The sequence below is a fragment of the Hylobates moloch genome, unplaced genomic scaffold (genome assembly GCF_009828535.3).
Source record: "Hylobates moloch isolate HMO894 unplaced genomic scaffold, HMol_V3 SCAFFOLD_1, whole genome shotgun sequence".
Classification (NCBI taxonomy): domain Eukaryota; kingdom Metazoa; phylum Chordata; class Mammalia; order Primates; family Hylobatidae; genus Hylobates; species Hylobates moloch.
The window spans coordinates 4,196,369-4,212,343 of NW_026652276.1; the positions used below are offsets into that span (position 1 = coordinate 4,196,369).

A 15,975-nucleotide genomic window follows, 5' to 3' on the forward strand; every position below is an offset into this window, starting at 1 on the left:
GGAAACGCCAAGAATGTAATGTGGTCAGCTAGGGCAAACAGTCGTAGTCACTGTCAGACTCAGAGTTCTCTAGCTGAGGGGAGTGGTTCAGAGCTCAAGGTACAAACCCAGCAGTGTGGCCGGGGAAACCTGACATAGAGATCCTCAGTTGGGTATCTTGTTCCCCACAGGCCATTTGACAACATCTGGAAGCATGTTTGGTGGTCACAGCTGGGAAGCGAGGAGCTACTGGCGCCTACTGGGCAGAAGCCAGGGATGCTGTTCAAAATCCTATAATGCAGAGGACAGCGCCCCCCAGGACAGAGAATTACCCAGCCCTAAATGTCAGTAGTGCCCAGATTGAGAAACCCTAACACAAGACAAAAGAAAGAAAAAACTTCAGATGCTGAAACGAAGAGTTGGAAGACCATATGGCCATCACCTCATCTCAACTCATGTGGCAATTCCTCTGGAGCTGGCTCCAGGCATTGGTTAAAAATAGGCGGGTAATTTAGTAGCTTCTAAGAGGTCAGATAAGCCCAAAGATAAACAGTGCAGAACAAGGCTGGGGTGAAGTGGCCCATTATTTCTGGGAAGCCAAACAAAGACCTGGGCACCAAGGCTAGGTTGCTTGATGGTGAAGCGGCTTGAAAAATCTGATGGCATCTTACTGTTGATTCTTGAATTCAAGACCAAGAAGTAAAAGTGACACTGACTGTGTCAATGCCAAGAACGGTAACATGCTTCAAACTTATAAGAAGTCCCCAGGGACGCTGACACTAAAGACACATATATTTACAGCGACAGCCATTCGCGCTTTTATTCTGAGTTCATTTAATCAGTCCCAAGGGCCGTCTGTGTCCCTCTTAGGCACGGGAGATCATCTTTCCTATATTTTTCTCACATGCTCCACCCAACCCCCATCTCAGCCCTAGGGCACATCCCAACCAGTCAAGAAGCAGACTGCCTCCTTCTAGAGCTAACCACAGCCACCTGAAGGTAGCAAACGACCACCACCATTTAGTTGCCACCTACCAGGTGCCAGGCAGCACACCCTGCAGCCTGTGGGCTCTAGCTCATTACCATGACTGCCCCACATGACAGCATTCCTCTTTCTCAGATAAAACAAAGAAGACTGGGCTGCATTCACTTGCCTACGGTCACACAGCTTAAAAAGGCTGACCCACAGGTCCCTGAGGCCACAGCCCCACAAAGTTTCCAACCTGCAATAGATCAGTCCATCGATCAGTCCAGTCCACCTGTACTGGTCATGAGTGGTATGCAGCCCCATGTGTAAGTAGTCAATAAATATCCCACATTGCAGAACACACCTCTATTGCAATGTATTTCCACAAGGGAATTGCCCTGGAGCTACACTGGCCAACACGGCAGCCCCAAGACTTCTGTGGCTATTTACGTTTAAATGCACTGCAGTGAAGTTACTTTGACATGAGATCCTTAACTGCACTAACCACATTTCAAGTGTCAGTAACTACACAGGGCTAGTGGCTGCCACAGTGCACTGCACAGATACAGAGCACAGAGTCCTATAGACAGCACAGCTTTGGGTGATTTAAAAATATGCTGGGGGTAAGTTAAAGCAATATCTTAGGGCAGAGGTCCCCTACCCCTGGGGCACAGATTGGTACCAGTCCCTGGCCTGTTAGGAACCGGGACGCACAGCAGGAGGTTAGCGGCAGGCGGGTGAGTGAGTGAAGCTTCATCTGTATTTACAGCCACTCCCTATCACTCGCATTCCCACCTGAGCTCCACCTCTTGTCAGATGAGCGGCAGCATTAGATTCTCTTAAGAGCGCGAAACCTATTGTGAACTGTGCATGTGAGGGATCTAGGTTGTGTGCTCCTTATGAGAATCTAATGCCTGATGATCTGTCACTGTCTCCCGTCACCCCCAGGTAGGACCGTGTAGTTGCAGGAAAATAAGCTCTGGGCTCCCACTGATTCTACATTATGGTGAATTGTATAATTACTTCATTATATATTACAGCGTAATAATAATAGAAACAAAGTGCACAATAAATGTAATGTGCTTGAATCATCTCAAAACCATCCCCACACCCTGGTCTGTGGAAAAGTTGTCTTCCACAAAACTGGTCCCTGGTGCCAAAAAGGTGGGGGCTGCTGTCTTAGGGAATACAGAGTAGAGCCATGCTAGCTGTTCGGTCAACATGGAAGCCCCACCTCCATGAGTGTCAACCTGGAAAACCCCACATCTTCCCAGATGCCTAAGGAATGTCATCAAAGAAAGTAAAAAATAAAAATGAAAGAAATCAAGGACAATGAGGGCAAAATTGATAAACCTACATGATGGAGGTTAAAAATATATGAACAACTTTAGATCTCCTGATTTCTTTATGTTTAAATGTGATCATGACCACTATGTGATTTTTCATTCACTCCCCAAGCCAAGAGTGGATGGAGAGTTTGTAAGATAATACGCCAGTGGAGGCTCTGAACAGATCTGGCTCTCAGAGACTTGCTGATCCAAGAGTTTCCCCACTGCCAAGGCCATATCACATTCTGCCTACCTAAACTCTCCAGGTATTTTATTTGTTTTATGGAAAGTATATCTCAGATCTTAGAGAACTTTCCAAGTAAATAAATGAATTATTCCTTTGCTTTTTTTCTTTTTCTTTCTCTCTTTTTGAGATGGATTCTCACTCTGTTGCCCAGGATGGAGTGCAGGGGTGCGATCTTGGCTCACTGCAACCTCTGCCTCCTGGGTTCAAGCAATTCTCCTGCCTCAGCCTCCCGAGTAGCTGAGACTACAGGTGCATGCCACCACACCTGGCTAATTTTTGTATTTTTAGTAGAGATGGGTTTTCACCATATTGGTTAGGCTGGTCTCGAACTTCTGACCTCAGGTGATCCATCCACCTTGGCCTCCCAAAGTGCTGGGATTACAGGCATGAGTCACCATGCCCAGCCCAATTCTTGATGCCTGAAGCTATGAAAATCTCATTTTTTTTTTGTTTTACTATCTTTATTTGCTCAGCTAATTTGACATTTTATTTCACTCTCAGTAAAAGAATACCATAATGATGGGTTCCCTTGTTTGAGCTGTGTAGACACTAGAGGTTAGCTGTTCTTCCCTGGTGTATGTCTCAGATTAATTTTCAACTTTCTTTTCCAGCCTTACTAGTCCCTTAATCAAAAACAAAACTCCGTCTCTAGGCATCAAATTAGAGAAGTCTGACTGGTTAACATTAAGCAATGTTTCCTCCCAACACTGACATGGTCGTCAAGGGCACTGGCCTCAAAGGCAAGAGACTGGGTTCAAATCAGAGCTGCGTGCCTCTGCCTGAGGAACCACTGTCTGGTACCAACACTTCAGCCACCCTGTGTGGCTTCCTGTTCATACTTCATGACATCTCTCCCTTCCTGGCCTTTGCTCAAATTGTAGTCACCATGTTTAGTGCCTCCCTCTAAAATATGAAAGGGTAGCTGAGGATCACCACACATCTGGGAAAGGCTCCAAGATGACAGAGGCCAAAACACACAAAGGAGAAAAAGAAACAGGAAGAAACAGACCAGGATGCAGGGAACAAAAAAATTTTCAGGAAAACCCCCAGATTAAGTGAATTTGCTTAATATCCTTAGAGTAGTAAGAAAAGGTACTGCATTAGTGAGTCAAGAAAGGATGCTATAAAGAAGAAATAAAGAACAATAAAAAACTTAGCAATTCAATATAAAACAGGTCAACTTAGTAGAAGGAGTGGAAGGTAAAGTTGAAGAATCTTCCATGAAGTATTACCAAAAGACAAAAAAAAAAAAAAGAAAGAAAAGAAAAGAAAGGAAAATGAGAAATAACTTCTTTTTCTGTTCTGTCTTATAGAAGTTACTGTAAGACAGAACAGAAAAAATGATGCGGATAGGAAAAAATTCAAGAAAATTTCCCAGACTTTTAGGATACAAGTTTCCAGATTGAATGAACCCAATTAATGCTCAATAAGTGGGGGAAAAAAATCCAGAATTCTGAGAATAAAGAGAAGATCCTAAAAGTTTCCAAACTTTTTCTTTTAATTTTTTTTTTTTTTTTTTTTTTGAGACAGTCTTGCTCTGTCAACCCAGGCTGGAGTGCAGGGGTGTGATCTCAGCTCACTGCAACCTCTGTCCCCTGGGCTCAAGTGATCCTCCCACCTCAGCCTCCCAACTAGCTGGGACCATAGGCAGAGGCCATCGTGCTTGGCTAATTTTTGTATTTTTAGTACAGAAGGGATTTCACCATGTTGCCCAGACTGGGCTCAAACTCCTGAGCTCATGTGATCCACTCACTGCCCTCCCAAAATGTTGGAATTACAGGCATGAGCCACCGCACCCAGTCACTTTTTCTTTTCTTTTTTGTGGAGATGGGGGTCTCACTATGTTGCCCAGGCTGGTCTTGAACTCCTGGGCTTAAGCGATGCTCCTGCCTCAGATTCCCAAATAGCTGGGCCCTCCCTCCCCTCTCTTTCTTTCTTTCTTTCTTTCTTTCTTTCTTTCTTTCTTTCTTTCTTTCTTTCTTTCTTTCTTTCTTTCTTTCTTTCTTTCTTTCTTTCTTTCTTTCTTTCTTTCTTTCCTTCCTTCCTTCCTTCCTTCCTTCCTTCCTTCCTTCCTTCCTTTCTTTCTTTCTTTTCTTTCTTTCTTTCTTTCTTTCCTTTCCCTCTGTGGCCCGGGCAGCAATCTCCTCGTCTCGCTGCTGCCCCGCGCGACGGACTGCCTGGGACTGCCGGCTCGCGCCACCGCTGCCTGTTTTTTCTCCTTTGCCTGCCGGCGCGCGTTCGCCATCTTGGCCACGCTGGTCTCCAGCTCCTGACCCCGAACGCTCTGCCCGCCTCGGCCTCCCAGGGTGCTGGGACTACAGACGGAGTCTCGCTCACCCGGTGCTCGGTGTTGCCCGGGCTGGAGTGCGGTGGCATGGTCTGGGCTCGCGGCAGCCTCCGCCTCCCAGCCGCCTGCCTTGGCCTACCAGGGTGCTGGGATTACAGCCCCTGCCCGGCCGCCGCCCTGTCTGGGAGGTAGGGAGCGTCTCTGCCCGGCCACCCCTCTGTCCGGCCTCCCCATCTGGGAAGTGAGGAGCGCTTCTGCCCGGCCACCCATCGTCTGGGAGGTGAGGAGCGCTTCTGCCCGGCCACCCATCGTCTGGGAGGTGAGGAGCGCCTCTGCCCGGCCACCCATCATCTGGGAGGTGAGGAGCGCCTCTGCCCGGCCACCCATCGTCTAGGAGGTGAGGAGCGCTTCTGCCCGGCCACCCATCGACTGGGAAGTGAGGAGCGCCTCTGCCCGGCCGCCCCGTCTGGGAAGTGAGGAGCGCCTCTGCCCGGCCGCCCCGTCTGGGAAGTGAGGAGCGCCTCTGCCTGGCCACCCATCGTCTGGGACACGTCGTGGGAGGAGAGTCTCTGCCCGGCCGCCACCCGTCTGGAAGTGAGGGCCTTGCCCGGCCACCCTTCTCTGAAGGTGGACCGTCTGGGAAGTGAGGAGCCCCTCTGCCCGGCCACCCATCGTCTGGGAAGTGAGGAGCGCCTCTGCCCGGCCGCTCCGTCTGGGAAGTGAGGAGCGCCTCTGCCCGGCCGCCCACCGTCTGGGAAGTGAGGAGCGCCTCTGCCCAACCTCCCACCGTCTGGGAGGTGAGGAGCGCCTCTGCCCGGCCACCCACCGTCTGGGAGGTGAGGAGCGCCTCTGCCCGGCCGCCCCGTCTGGGAAGTGAGGAGCGCCTCTGCCCGGCCGCCCCGTCTGGGAAGTGAGGAGCATCGTCTGGAAGTGACCCTCTGCCCGGCCGCCCATTTTGGGTGAGAGGGCCTCTGCCCGGCCACCCATCGTCTGGGAGTGAGGGCCTCTCTGCCAACCACCTATGTCTGGAAGAAGTGGGTCTCTGCTGGCCACCCCATCTGGAAGTAGGGCCTCTGCCCGGCCGTCCGTCTCGAGGTCACCAGAGGCCAGAAGCAATGTGGGGGGGGTGGTGGTCCAGCCTGGGTCCCGGATCTGGGGGGAGGCAGTTGATCATTCGGGTAGATTCGGAGACCAGTCTGGCCAACATGGGAAAACATAAATACAACAGACAAACCAACCAACCAATCCAGTGACAACAGAACAGGCAATTTTTTCTATTTTCCTCCCTTTCTGATTCTTTATCCCACTTTCTTTTTCTTCCTCTTCCTTCTCCCTCTTCTTTGTCAAATAGAGGATTGAGTTATTATCACTGATCCATATAAAGTCCCTCTCTCATTTATTTTAACTCCCACCCCCCATTTCTATTCCCCGACTTCCCATGTGCAACCTTCCTAATATGTTTGATACGCATCTTTTTGTTTGTATGTATTATTAGAAAATGTTTATTGTTTTTGTGTGCAAAAAAATTAATTAAAAAAAAAGAAAATAGTGCATATGTATTAGTGTGAATGTATGTGTGGGTATGTCAAAAGAGAATCTCCTTAATACAAGCTTCTGCCTGAAATTAAAAATAAAGAAAAAAAGCAAAAAAAAAAAAAAAAGATTCCCAAATAGCTGGGACTACAGGCATGGACCACCATGCCCAGCTAAATTAAAAATATGTATTTTTAAAAGAAGGGTCCTACTTTGTTGCCCAAGCTGGACTTGAACTCTTGGTCCCAAGCTATTCTTTCACCTTAGCCTCCTGAGTTGCTGGAATTACAGGTGTGAGCCATATGCCTGGCTCCTAATTTTACTTTTTTGATATTTATTAGTTTATTTTATTGACTAGGTAATACAGTCACATGGTTGAAATATCAAGAGCATGAAGAGTGGCACTTGACAACCTGCTTCCACCTCCATCCCCGCACTCCTTCCATTGTGTTCTGCCAGTGATTTTTATGCAAATGCAGGAAAATTGCAGCCTTTCTCACACAAGGAACAGCATACTATTTTTATTTTCTGTATATTACTTTTTCCAATTAACAATACTTACTGGAAATTATGTCAAAGAAGACACAGAGTTCAGCATTCTTTGGAAAATTATTTTTAACCTAGAACTCTATATACAACCAAAGTATCAATCAAGTATGAATGTAGAATAAAGACATTTTCAGACATGTGAATACTTAGAAAAGGCATTCTTGCTCCGAAAGCTACTGAAGGATGTGTTCCAGCAAAATAAGATAGCAATCCAAGAAGGAAGATAATATGGAATCCAGAAAATAGGGACCTAACAACAACAATAAAAAGGGGGTAAAATAAATTCTCAGAATGGTGGCAGAGGGAATGGCAGATGCAGGAAACCCTGAGAATATACAGACCAGACTGGATCTAGAGGACAGAGGTCTCTAGTGGGTAGATTTCCATGGGAGAATAAAATGGAATTGAGAGATTATCTGATTTGTTTAATCTATAGAACATGGCATTTTGATGGGTTCTGTTGAAAACTTTGTGGAGATATGTTGATATACAGATAGATAAGCTAGATATGTAGGCAGATGAGCAATGAAAAAGAAAATAAATCATTAACTCTAGAAGAAGCAGAAAGTTGTATAAGGAAAGAAAGATTATAGTACACTGCTTGGCTCTGCAATTGACATTATTTACATAGCTGGCAACATCATCATCATCACCAGCATTTACTGAGCATTTACTATGTGACAGTCATTGTTCAGAGGTATTTTTGTGAAAGATCTCATTTACCCTCATAACTGCCCTGGGTGAAGTATACTCCTAAAACTTTCCCATCTTACCTATGGGGGAACTGAGGCACAAAGTTGATAAGTAACTTGCCCTAAGTCATGGTATAAGGGACAGAATCAGGATTTGAACCCAGGAAATCTGATTCTGGCACCCACACTCTTAAGCAGTCTGTCCTGCCAGTGAATATTCATTTAGCCCCACACTACAATGAACTATAGTGTGATTCAGAGAAGGAAAGGAGGGAGCCGGCCTGAACTGGGCCCATGCACACCAAGTCCCATCATTCAAAGCAGGAGCCAGCTGACAGCATCTACAATCGATAAACTAATGTGTAATACATTATGCATGTTATTTATAAACAAGGAGACCATTACCAGATCATTGGGGAATCTTGTAGCTTGTTTAAGGACTTGGCTTTTACGGAGTGATACGAGACACCCTTGGAAAGTTTTTATCAGAGAACTGGCATGATCTGACATATTTTAAAAGGACTGCCCAGCCTGCTGTGTGGGGAACGGCCTGAGAATATGAGTAAAAACATACATTACTCTGATGAAATAAAAATGAATTTTTTAAAGATGAAAGGATGGAAAAAGAAGATGAGAGACACAGTAAGGCAGAGACAGATATGGGACTCTCTCTCCTGAAATGTCACTCCTGGTGGTTCAGAGGTCAGTGGGGGACAACATGTGCCAGGGATAGGAAGGTGGATTGCCTGCAGGACATGGCCTGAATGGGGTCTTGGAGGGAGCCAAGGGGCTGATCTAGGAAGCAGCCTGGGCCATGAACTAGCAGCCCCTAATTAATAGGTGGCCTCAGCCATGTCCCATGCTGTCTCTGTGTCTGTTTTCTCTCTGTCAAACAGAGAGACTCTGAACTCTTTTCACAGGATTTAAACAAACTATGGGAGTAAATCTTCCAGAGTACCTGGCACACCTTGGGTCTTAGAAGCAACCTCCGTTCGCCCCTCTCTCCTTTCCTGTCTCACACTCACTGGGGACAGGCAGGGCTCACAGGGGACGGGCAGGGCTAGAAGCCAGGTCCTGGATTTCCCTCATCCACACCGCCTCTCATGCTCTCCACACACACACATCCCAACCCTGAGTACCAGGCCAACGAGTGGCTCAAGAGTCACCCAGAAAAGGAAGAAGGGAGACAGCTGGCCCTCTGACAAAAATAGCTGTGGGGTGGGGCCCAGGGCCATTGGGGACCAGCAGGCCTGTCCACAGCTGAGTTTTCTGTGGACTCAGAAATCCAGAAGCATCTTTTGGGAATCACACAAACAGCCCAAGGTCACAGGCACAGTGTTCGCGCCCTCCAACAGCTCAGACTGTCGGTAAAAATCCGTCTGGGATGCCAGTCTTGTCACATTCCTAAAACCTTGCAGACGATCTGCCAAGATGGGTGTTTGGCTTAGGAGAATCAGCTGCAGAATGGCCCTCAGGAACTCCACTGCGGCTGGGTTACAACTGGAGGCAGGATGTTGTTCAGGCTGGACAGTCCTATGTCCTGCTGGGCACTGAACGCCCCTCACCTCTCCCAACTCCTGTGGAACAAAGGGGCAGGGCCCGGCCCCAATGGCAAACCAGTGTCCAGCAGCGTCCAGTTGGTGTGCAATCTGCTGGCCAGCCTCAGAAAGGCAAATTCATAGAGGAAAAAAGTCATGAAATTCACTTTCAAATCAAGTGAAATAGGCTGTAGGGACAAGTCTGACATCTTGGTTGCGTGCAGGTGAACGCTGGCCCTGGGGTCACCTCACCTGAGGGCGAGGGACTGCATTGGGGACCCAGATTTGCATCTTGGCAGCCGGGCTCTGTCCTGGACTCTCCACCCCAGAGGGGCCGGGTCAGGTTAGTGCTGGAGAGAGGGAGAGTGAAGTTTCCACACTGAACCCCATTTCTGGACTGTTCTGGAAAAGAACACGTGCACCCCACCCCCAGCTTGGTTCTCCAACAGCGTTGAGGAGAAGAGAGACAGGCTCCCTCCATACAGGCTGATATAGGAGGGCTATTTGGGAAGGACAGGGAGAAAAGATGAATGAAAGGGGGACTTAGGATGAAAAGACACGCTATTTATGAACTACCTGAAACAAGGGGCATGGCTTTATGTTGGCTTTCAGAAGCAGAGCCCATGGCAGGACTGGATGTGAGCCCTGTCCCAGCAGGAGCATGAGGGAGGCAGGCCGGTCAGGGAAGGGCTGGCCTGGGAGGTGGCCTCAGCAGGAATCGGCCTCAGTCTGGCCCCCAGAGAGCTTCGGAGCAGGAAATGTACCGCAGAATGGGTTGCACCTTGAAACAAGGCTGGGGGACATTTTGTGACCTCACAAAATGGTTACTTGATGGCTGCAGGCTGCCTTAGGGGCAGCGAGACCCCTTCTCCACAACTGGATTCCTTGGGGGCAGTGTGACCCCTTCTCCACAACTGGACTCCTGTGTGGCCATGGCTCAAGTGAAAGGCGGTAGCTGTGAGGCCTGAACAGCCAGCACCCGCAGGCCCACGAGTCAACTTGGGGCCGGTGGAGGGGAGCCGGGTGGGGCAGCAGTGCCCCTGCCATGGATCAGGTCCCGAGGCCGCAGGCCACAGAGGGGCCAGCTCGGAGAGGAGGCTGCAGAAACAGTTATGGGGGAGAGGGGCCCCGTCCTGCTGAGTGAGGAAGGGGTACCTGCGGCACCACGAGGGGATAATAAGCTCACCGCACTGTCGCAAGGCCCCACGGCGAGTTCCTAATGCAGCCTGCGTAAATGACTGTTCCTGTTGGGAAAAGCCTTCTTCATTTGAGAGCAATACTTTGAATTGCATGGTGAGACCAGTATCACTTTACTCAGCTGCAGAGTGCTGAATGAGAAGTTTGGGATGTTACCAAAATGCACCAGCAGAATGTGCAACGCGGTAGGAGAGGAAAATCTATCTGCGTTGGAAACACCCCTCCCCAGAAGTGGGAGGCGCAGCTCATGCCTTTGGTGTTAATGAGCTTCTGCAAGTGCGTACTAAACCTTTTTCCTGATAACATCCCGCCTGAATTCCACTGCAACAAGAGAGTGAGAAATAATCGACTTGCGATAATATAGCGTTTGCAAATAACTCCCTTTACTATACGCTTGCCTAGAGTTTAAACCATAACATGGAAGCAGGACATCGGCTACAGAGGCAGAAATGCACCCTCCAAAGGCTGCCTCTGCCATGAGTCCTGCTTCTACCCAGAAGAGTGCAAAGCCCTGCGCAGGGGAGCCTAGCTCTTCCCCTCGCTCCAGCGGAACTGGAACCCACGTCCCTGCCAGGTGACTCAGGCTTCACAATGACCTCAGCCCAGAATTTTCCACTTACTTCTACCAAGTGCTAGCCCACTCCCTCCCACTTTCTTGAAGGCTCCCCAGTTTCCATTCAGGCCCCCACACCTTCCCAAGTATTTCAGGGAGACTGGATCTCCCCAGTCCCAGGACGAGCCTGACAAGTCACAGGGTAGACCCACCCTCCTTTGCCACAGGCACTGAGCCCCTAAGTCCACGATCCTTGTCACCAGAGCTTGGTGCAGGAGTGGCCAGGCAGGCTCATGGAGGTTAACCGTGGAGATACTGCTAGCTCTCTGGAGAGAGCCACCAGAAGAGATGGTGTGTGGGCTCCACAGGGGCAGCCCGGGAAAGCCAAGGCCAGCTGGCCTCCAAGAAGCAAGTCAGCCTGAGGGTGAGGCCACCCACAGAGCATGGCCCAGCCCAGCCAGCTGTGCAGGTGCCGTGGGAAAAAGAGGCCCGAGCCACTGGTGAGGCTGGCGGGGAATCCTGCCCTGCCTCCAGGCTTGCTGTGCTCCAGCCAGTATACTTCCCCTTGTCAATGCCAGTCCAGTCGGGGTTTCTGCCCCAGCAGCCAAGGCATCTTGACTGGTAGATACAGCCTTCAAGAACTCAAAATGCCACTTCCTCCAGGAAGCCACTTCTGAGACCACTGGCCTGCTGTGATTCTCTCTCATGTCTAAACCTTCAGAACACTGTCTACGCCCTTTTTATATCAGATCCCTTCCTGTCTTCTGTTAGTATTATCGATCTACAGGTGTCAACCCCTTTCTGACCCAACTCCTGGAGGGCAGGCAGGTCCTTGTCGGGTTCCTCCCTGACTCTCCAGTCTCCCCAGGACAGGAATTTGGATACCGTGGCTTGTATCTGTTGAGTCAATGAGTGAATAAGAAAGTACCGAACCTAAGACAATTTTGTTGATTTCTATAAGAACCCCGATGAATTCAAGGAATAGATATTCGCCATTTGAATAGTGATTTTCATTTTCACAGTTGAGAAATAGAATTTAATTTATACTAAAACATAAGATGTCACACCTGCTCCCTCCAACCCTATCAATCTGTGCTACTCAGCACTCGTAACAGCTGCATCTACGGCTGGGTTTTACGGGGAGGGGTGTGTAAGGATCTCTCATATTTACGCACCGCCTAGTTACATACTTTACATTGCTACCCACTTTCTTTAATCCTGACAGCCAGGGGAGATTTTTTCTTCTCCATTTTAGAGACGAGAAAACAGAGGCCCAGAGGAGATGGAGTAACTCACCTTCCTAGGATGGCACAGCTAGCTAAGAACTATGTCGTTTGTTTGAAAGCCCAGCTCTGACTCACAAGTTTATCTCTGTAACTCCAACTGCATCTCCCTGGGTAGGAGGCAGGACCTCAGGGCTCTCAACCCAAAGAGTGTTCCCTTGCCTTTCTTTTCAATCTATTTTATAAAAACCAGCAGATAGGCTGGGCGCAGTGGCTCACGCCTGTAATTCCAGCACTTTGAGAGGCCAAGGCGGGAAGATCACTTGAGGCCAGGAGTTTGAGACCAGCCTGGCCAACATGGTGAAACCCCATCTCTACTAAAAATACAAAAATTAGCCGGGTGTGGTGGTGTGTGCCTGTAATCCCAGCTACTGGTGAGGCTGAGGCAGGAGGATCTCTTGAGCCTGGGAGGTGGAGGTTGCAGTGAGCCAAGATCACACCACTGTACTCCAGCCTGGGCGACAGAGGGAGACTGTGTTAAAAAAAAAAAAAAAAAAGAAAGAAAGAAAGAAAAGAAACACCAGTGGATAAAAGGCAAGCTCTGGAAACTTTCATTCTTCTCATTCTTCTGCCCCATAACCACTGACATCAAGACAAGGCTCGCAATTCACTGGCCACCTCTGGCCCTTGCAGGGAACACTTGTTAGGCGCTGTGGTCAAATGCATACATAAATGACTGTCTTCACAGGAGGGAGTTATACTCAAGCTACTATATTTAGCAAATGTCTATACTTAGCCAAAGGTCCTTTAAATGCCTTGTACTTCTTTTGTTTATTAATTAATGTAACAGACATTGATAAACACCTAGTATGTGCCTGACTCTGTGCTGAGCTCTTGGGATACAAAAGTAAGATAATTCCTGTCTGGGTGTCACCTTCTACAGGTGAACAAATAATGATAAGGTATCCTGACTGCCATGCCAGGTGCAGGCATGCCATGGAGGGCCGTGGAGCCAGGGAGCCTTAGGCCTGGTGCGATGTGAGAGGGCTGAGAGTCCGGAAGGTCTCCTGGAGGTCACAGTGGGCTTCCAGGAATGAATAAGGGTTTGCCTGACAAGCCCTTTTCTGTATCATACAGAGAAACACAGAAGTCTTTATTCACTCAGTAGTCAACAAATACTGAGTGACTGCCACATGTCCGTAAGAGCAAAATCAGGTATTTACAACTACAAACACCTAAGGATTGGTTACAGAGTAGATCCCCCAGAATATCTGACGGATGCAGCCAGACACCACAGTCCAAATGGCTTGGAGGTGTTTCCTGTGGGAAGAATTATATGTGGAAAAGCTCGCCATCACACCCAACACGGAAAAGAACCTGTGATGCGGGTTACAAGGCAGACACTTTCTTTGCATTCATACACCCACCTGGCACACAGTTCAAATGCTACAAAGGGAACACTGTCAAAAATTAAGCTTCCTTTGTCCCCCTGGGGCCGCAACCTATTGGCTCCTCTTTTCCCAAGCTGCTGCTCTCTGTCCCTATACGGCTTTCTGGATGTCATGCACATTCTTTAGCCTTAAGGTAGAACCCTTGCGGGAGGAAAAAAAAGGCATTTGTACAAATACCCACTCTACTGCGCCTTCAATTTGTCACAGGTAAAGTTCATCACCAAACATGATCTTAGTTACAATAAACTCTGCCCAGGAAACTTTGATGAAGACGTTTCAGTGAGCCTGGACCCGTTTCCAGGCTCAGTCCTGAAAGAAAATTCACAGTGATCCCCAAGTTCATCTCTGAGCTGCACCTTGAGTGACATCGATGGATGGATGACAAATGGTCACCTGAGCGACTCGGCCATTTCAGCAGGGCCATGTGGCCTCCGGCGACCGTCCACCGCCTCCAGGTCGGGCCTAAGCCCCTGCCCCCTCCCATGCCGCACAACAAAGCGGGGCGCTCGCCCCCGCCCGGCCAGCCCGGGCCACCTTGCGCGCTGGCGGCGCCCGGCTCCTCTCCCGAGGGCGCAGCGGCCGACGGTGGCCGGGGTGGGGGAGGGCGCGCAGCGTCGCGGGCTGGGCCCGGGGCTGGAGGACGGGTGCTGGGTCCGCAGGCCGCCGAGATCGGGGCCGGGGCGCAGCGCCTGGGGATCAGCCCCCCCGGCGCACGCCTGCCCAGCCCACCTGCCTAGAGCCGGACGCGCAGTGGCACAGACGCGCAGCGGGACAGACGGACGCCGGAGAGACCCTGACAGCAGTCCGGCCCCCGCGCCCGCCCCGCGCCCCCCGGCTGCCTGCCCGGCGCCCTCACCTCCCGCGCGATCTGATTGAGCGCGTCGTCCTCCGCCGTGAGCCGCTCCCGGTTGGGAAGCCGCTTGCGCCCCGATCCCTGGGTGCCCATGTCCATCGACCGCGTCGCCCGCAGCTGCCGCGGGGCCCGTTGCTCCAGCCGCTCGCGCCGCCCCTGCCCGGCCCCGGCCCCGGCCCCTCCCTCCGCCGCGGCGTCATGGCGTCAGCGGGCGCTGGGCCGGGGACGCGGGGACGCGGGGGGACGGGGGCCGCGGGGACCCGGGGGAAGCCAGAGCCGGAGGTCCGCAGCGCGGGCCAGGGACTGCAGGGGCCAGGGACGGCGGGGCGGGGGACGGGGGCGGGGGGCGGAGACGCCAGGTGTCAGGGACGATGGGGGTCCCATACCACGGGGACGCTGGGGATGCCCAGGGCCGGGCACGCGGGACTTGAGGGACCGGGGGCCCCGGAGGGTGGACTCTGCGGGGACTGTTTGGCGGGCCGGTAATCGCGGAGCGACGCGCGGCAGGGCGGTGGGCACCGGTTGAGTGGGGACCTGCGGGGAGAGCTGGGGGTAGGAAGGCTTATCAGGGGCCTGGGTTGCCTTGAGGGGTTTGCACGGAGGGGTGGGCACAGGGTTTGGTTCAGCCTGGCGCTCCCCATTCCGCGGTGAGTCGGGGTGGAAGTCCCTCGCCGGGGTGAGAGCTAGGCTCTGGGGTCAGGCCGAGATGTGCTCGGATCCGCCCGCCACCGCGGCTCCTGTGACCTTGGCCAGCCTCCTGGGCGCCGGTTTCACAGCGGCATGGTGTGGATGTGTGCGTTTCTGTCTTTACACGCGTGTTGCCCGTGCTGGCATCCATCCTTCTCCCCGCCGTCTGCCCCCTGAGATCAAGGACTTGTCACTTCTCTCGTGGATCCCCAGCCTCTAGGATCGGGGCAGGTGCATCGCGGCTCTCTCCTAGTTGTTGAAAAAGTAATGAACTGACCTGCGCTCCCTGAAGCTCACGGTCTACCCTCTACAGGTGGATTTAAAAGTAAATCAAATCGGAGGGTTAGGTAGGGGTTAAAAGCCCCTGCCTAGGGCATGGCAGGACCACCGGGTGGGAAAGTTACTGGTGTGTGTGGGGTATGGGGAGAACTTCAGTGTGGCTGGACCTGGGGAAGGATGGGAGGGAGGGTAGTGATGGAAGAGGACAGGAGGCTGTACTGAAGTCACCTGTGATTTTTTCCCTCCCCGTGATAAGGACAGTTAACATTTCGGTGTATTTCCAACCAAGTGATGTGACCAGATTGCTTTGGGTTCTTAAGGAGGTGGCCTGGAAGCTGTACGAAGGTGGGAAGAGGAAGGGGGCCCCTCCACCCACAGTGGCAGGGAAAGCTGTTGGAGGTTTCATCGCAGGGAAAAGACAGTGAGTCCAGTGACATGGGAGGGAGGGCAGATCCAGGTGACATTGCTCTGAGTGCCTGAGCTGATGAGGTGGGTTGGCAGGGCTGACTGTGGCCTCGTTCATGACTGAACTCTGGGAGCAGATACTGCACCTGCACATTGTAGGCACTAAGGAAATAGGTGTTAACTGAATCTTCCAGGCCATATTTACAT

General features: G+C 51.0%; 1 protein-coding gene across 9 annotated transcripts in view; it reads right to left on the bottom strand.

Moving 5' to 3' along the window:
• The window catches only part of LRRFIP1 (LRR binding FLII interacting protein 1), a 158,917-nt gene extending 144,363 nt beyond the window's left edge, over positions 1-14,554 (bottom strand). For all 9 annotated transcript variants that reach the window (XM_058436954.1, XM_032753450.2, XM_058436920.1 and 6 more), the window contains exon 1: positions 14,401-14,554. In XM_058436954.1, coding sequence (XP_058292937.1) covers positions 14,401-14,496 — 96 coding nt within the window. In that variant the 5' untranslated portion in view covers positions 14,497-14,554. The remainder of the gene's footprint in view (positions 1-14,400) is intronic.
• Between the last annotated feature and the right edge of the window lie 1,421 nt (positions 14,555-15,975).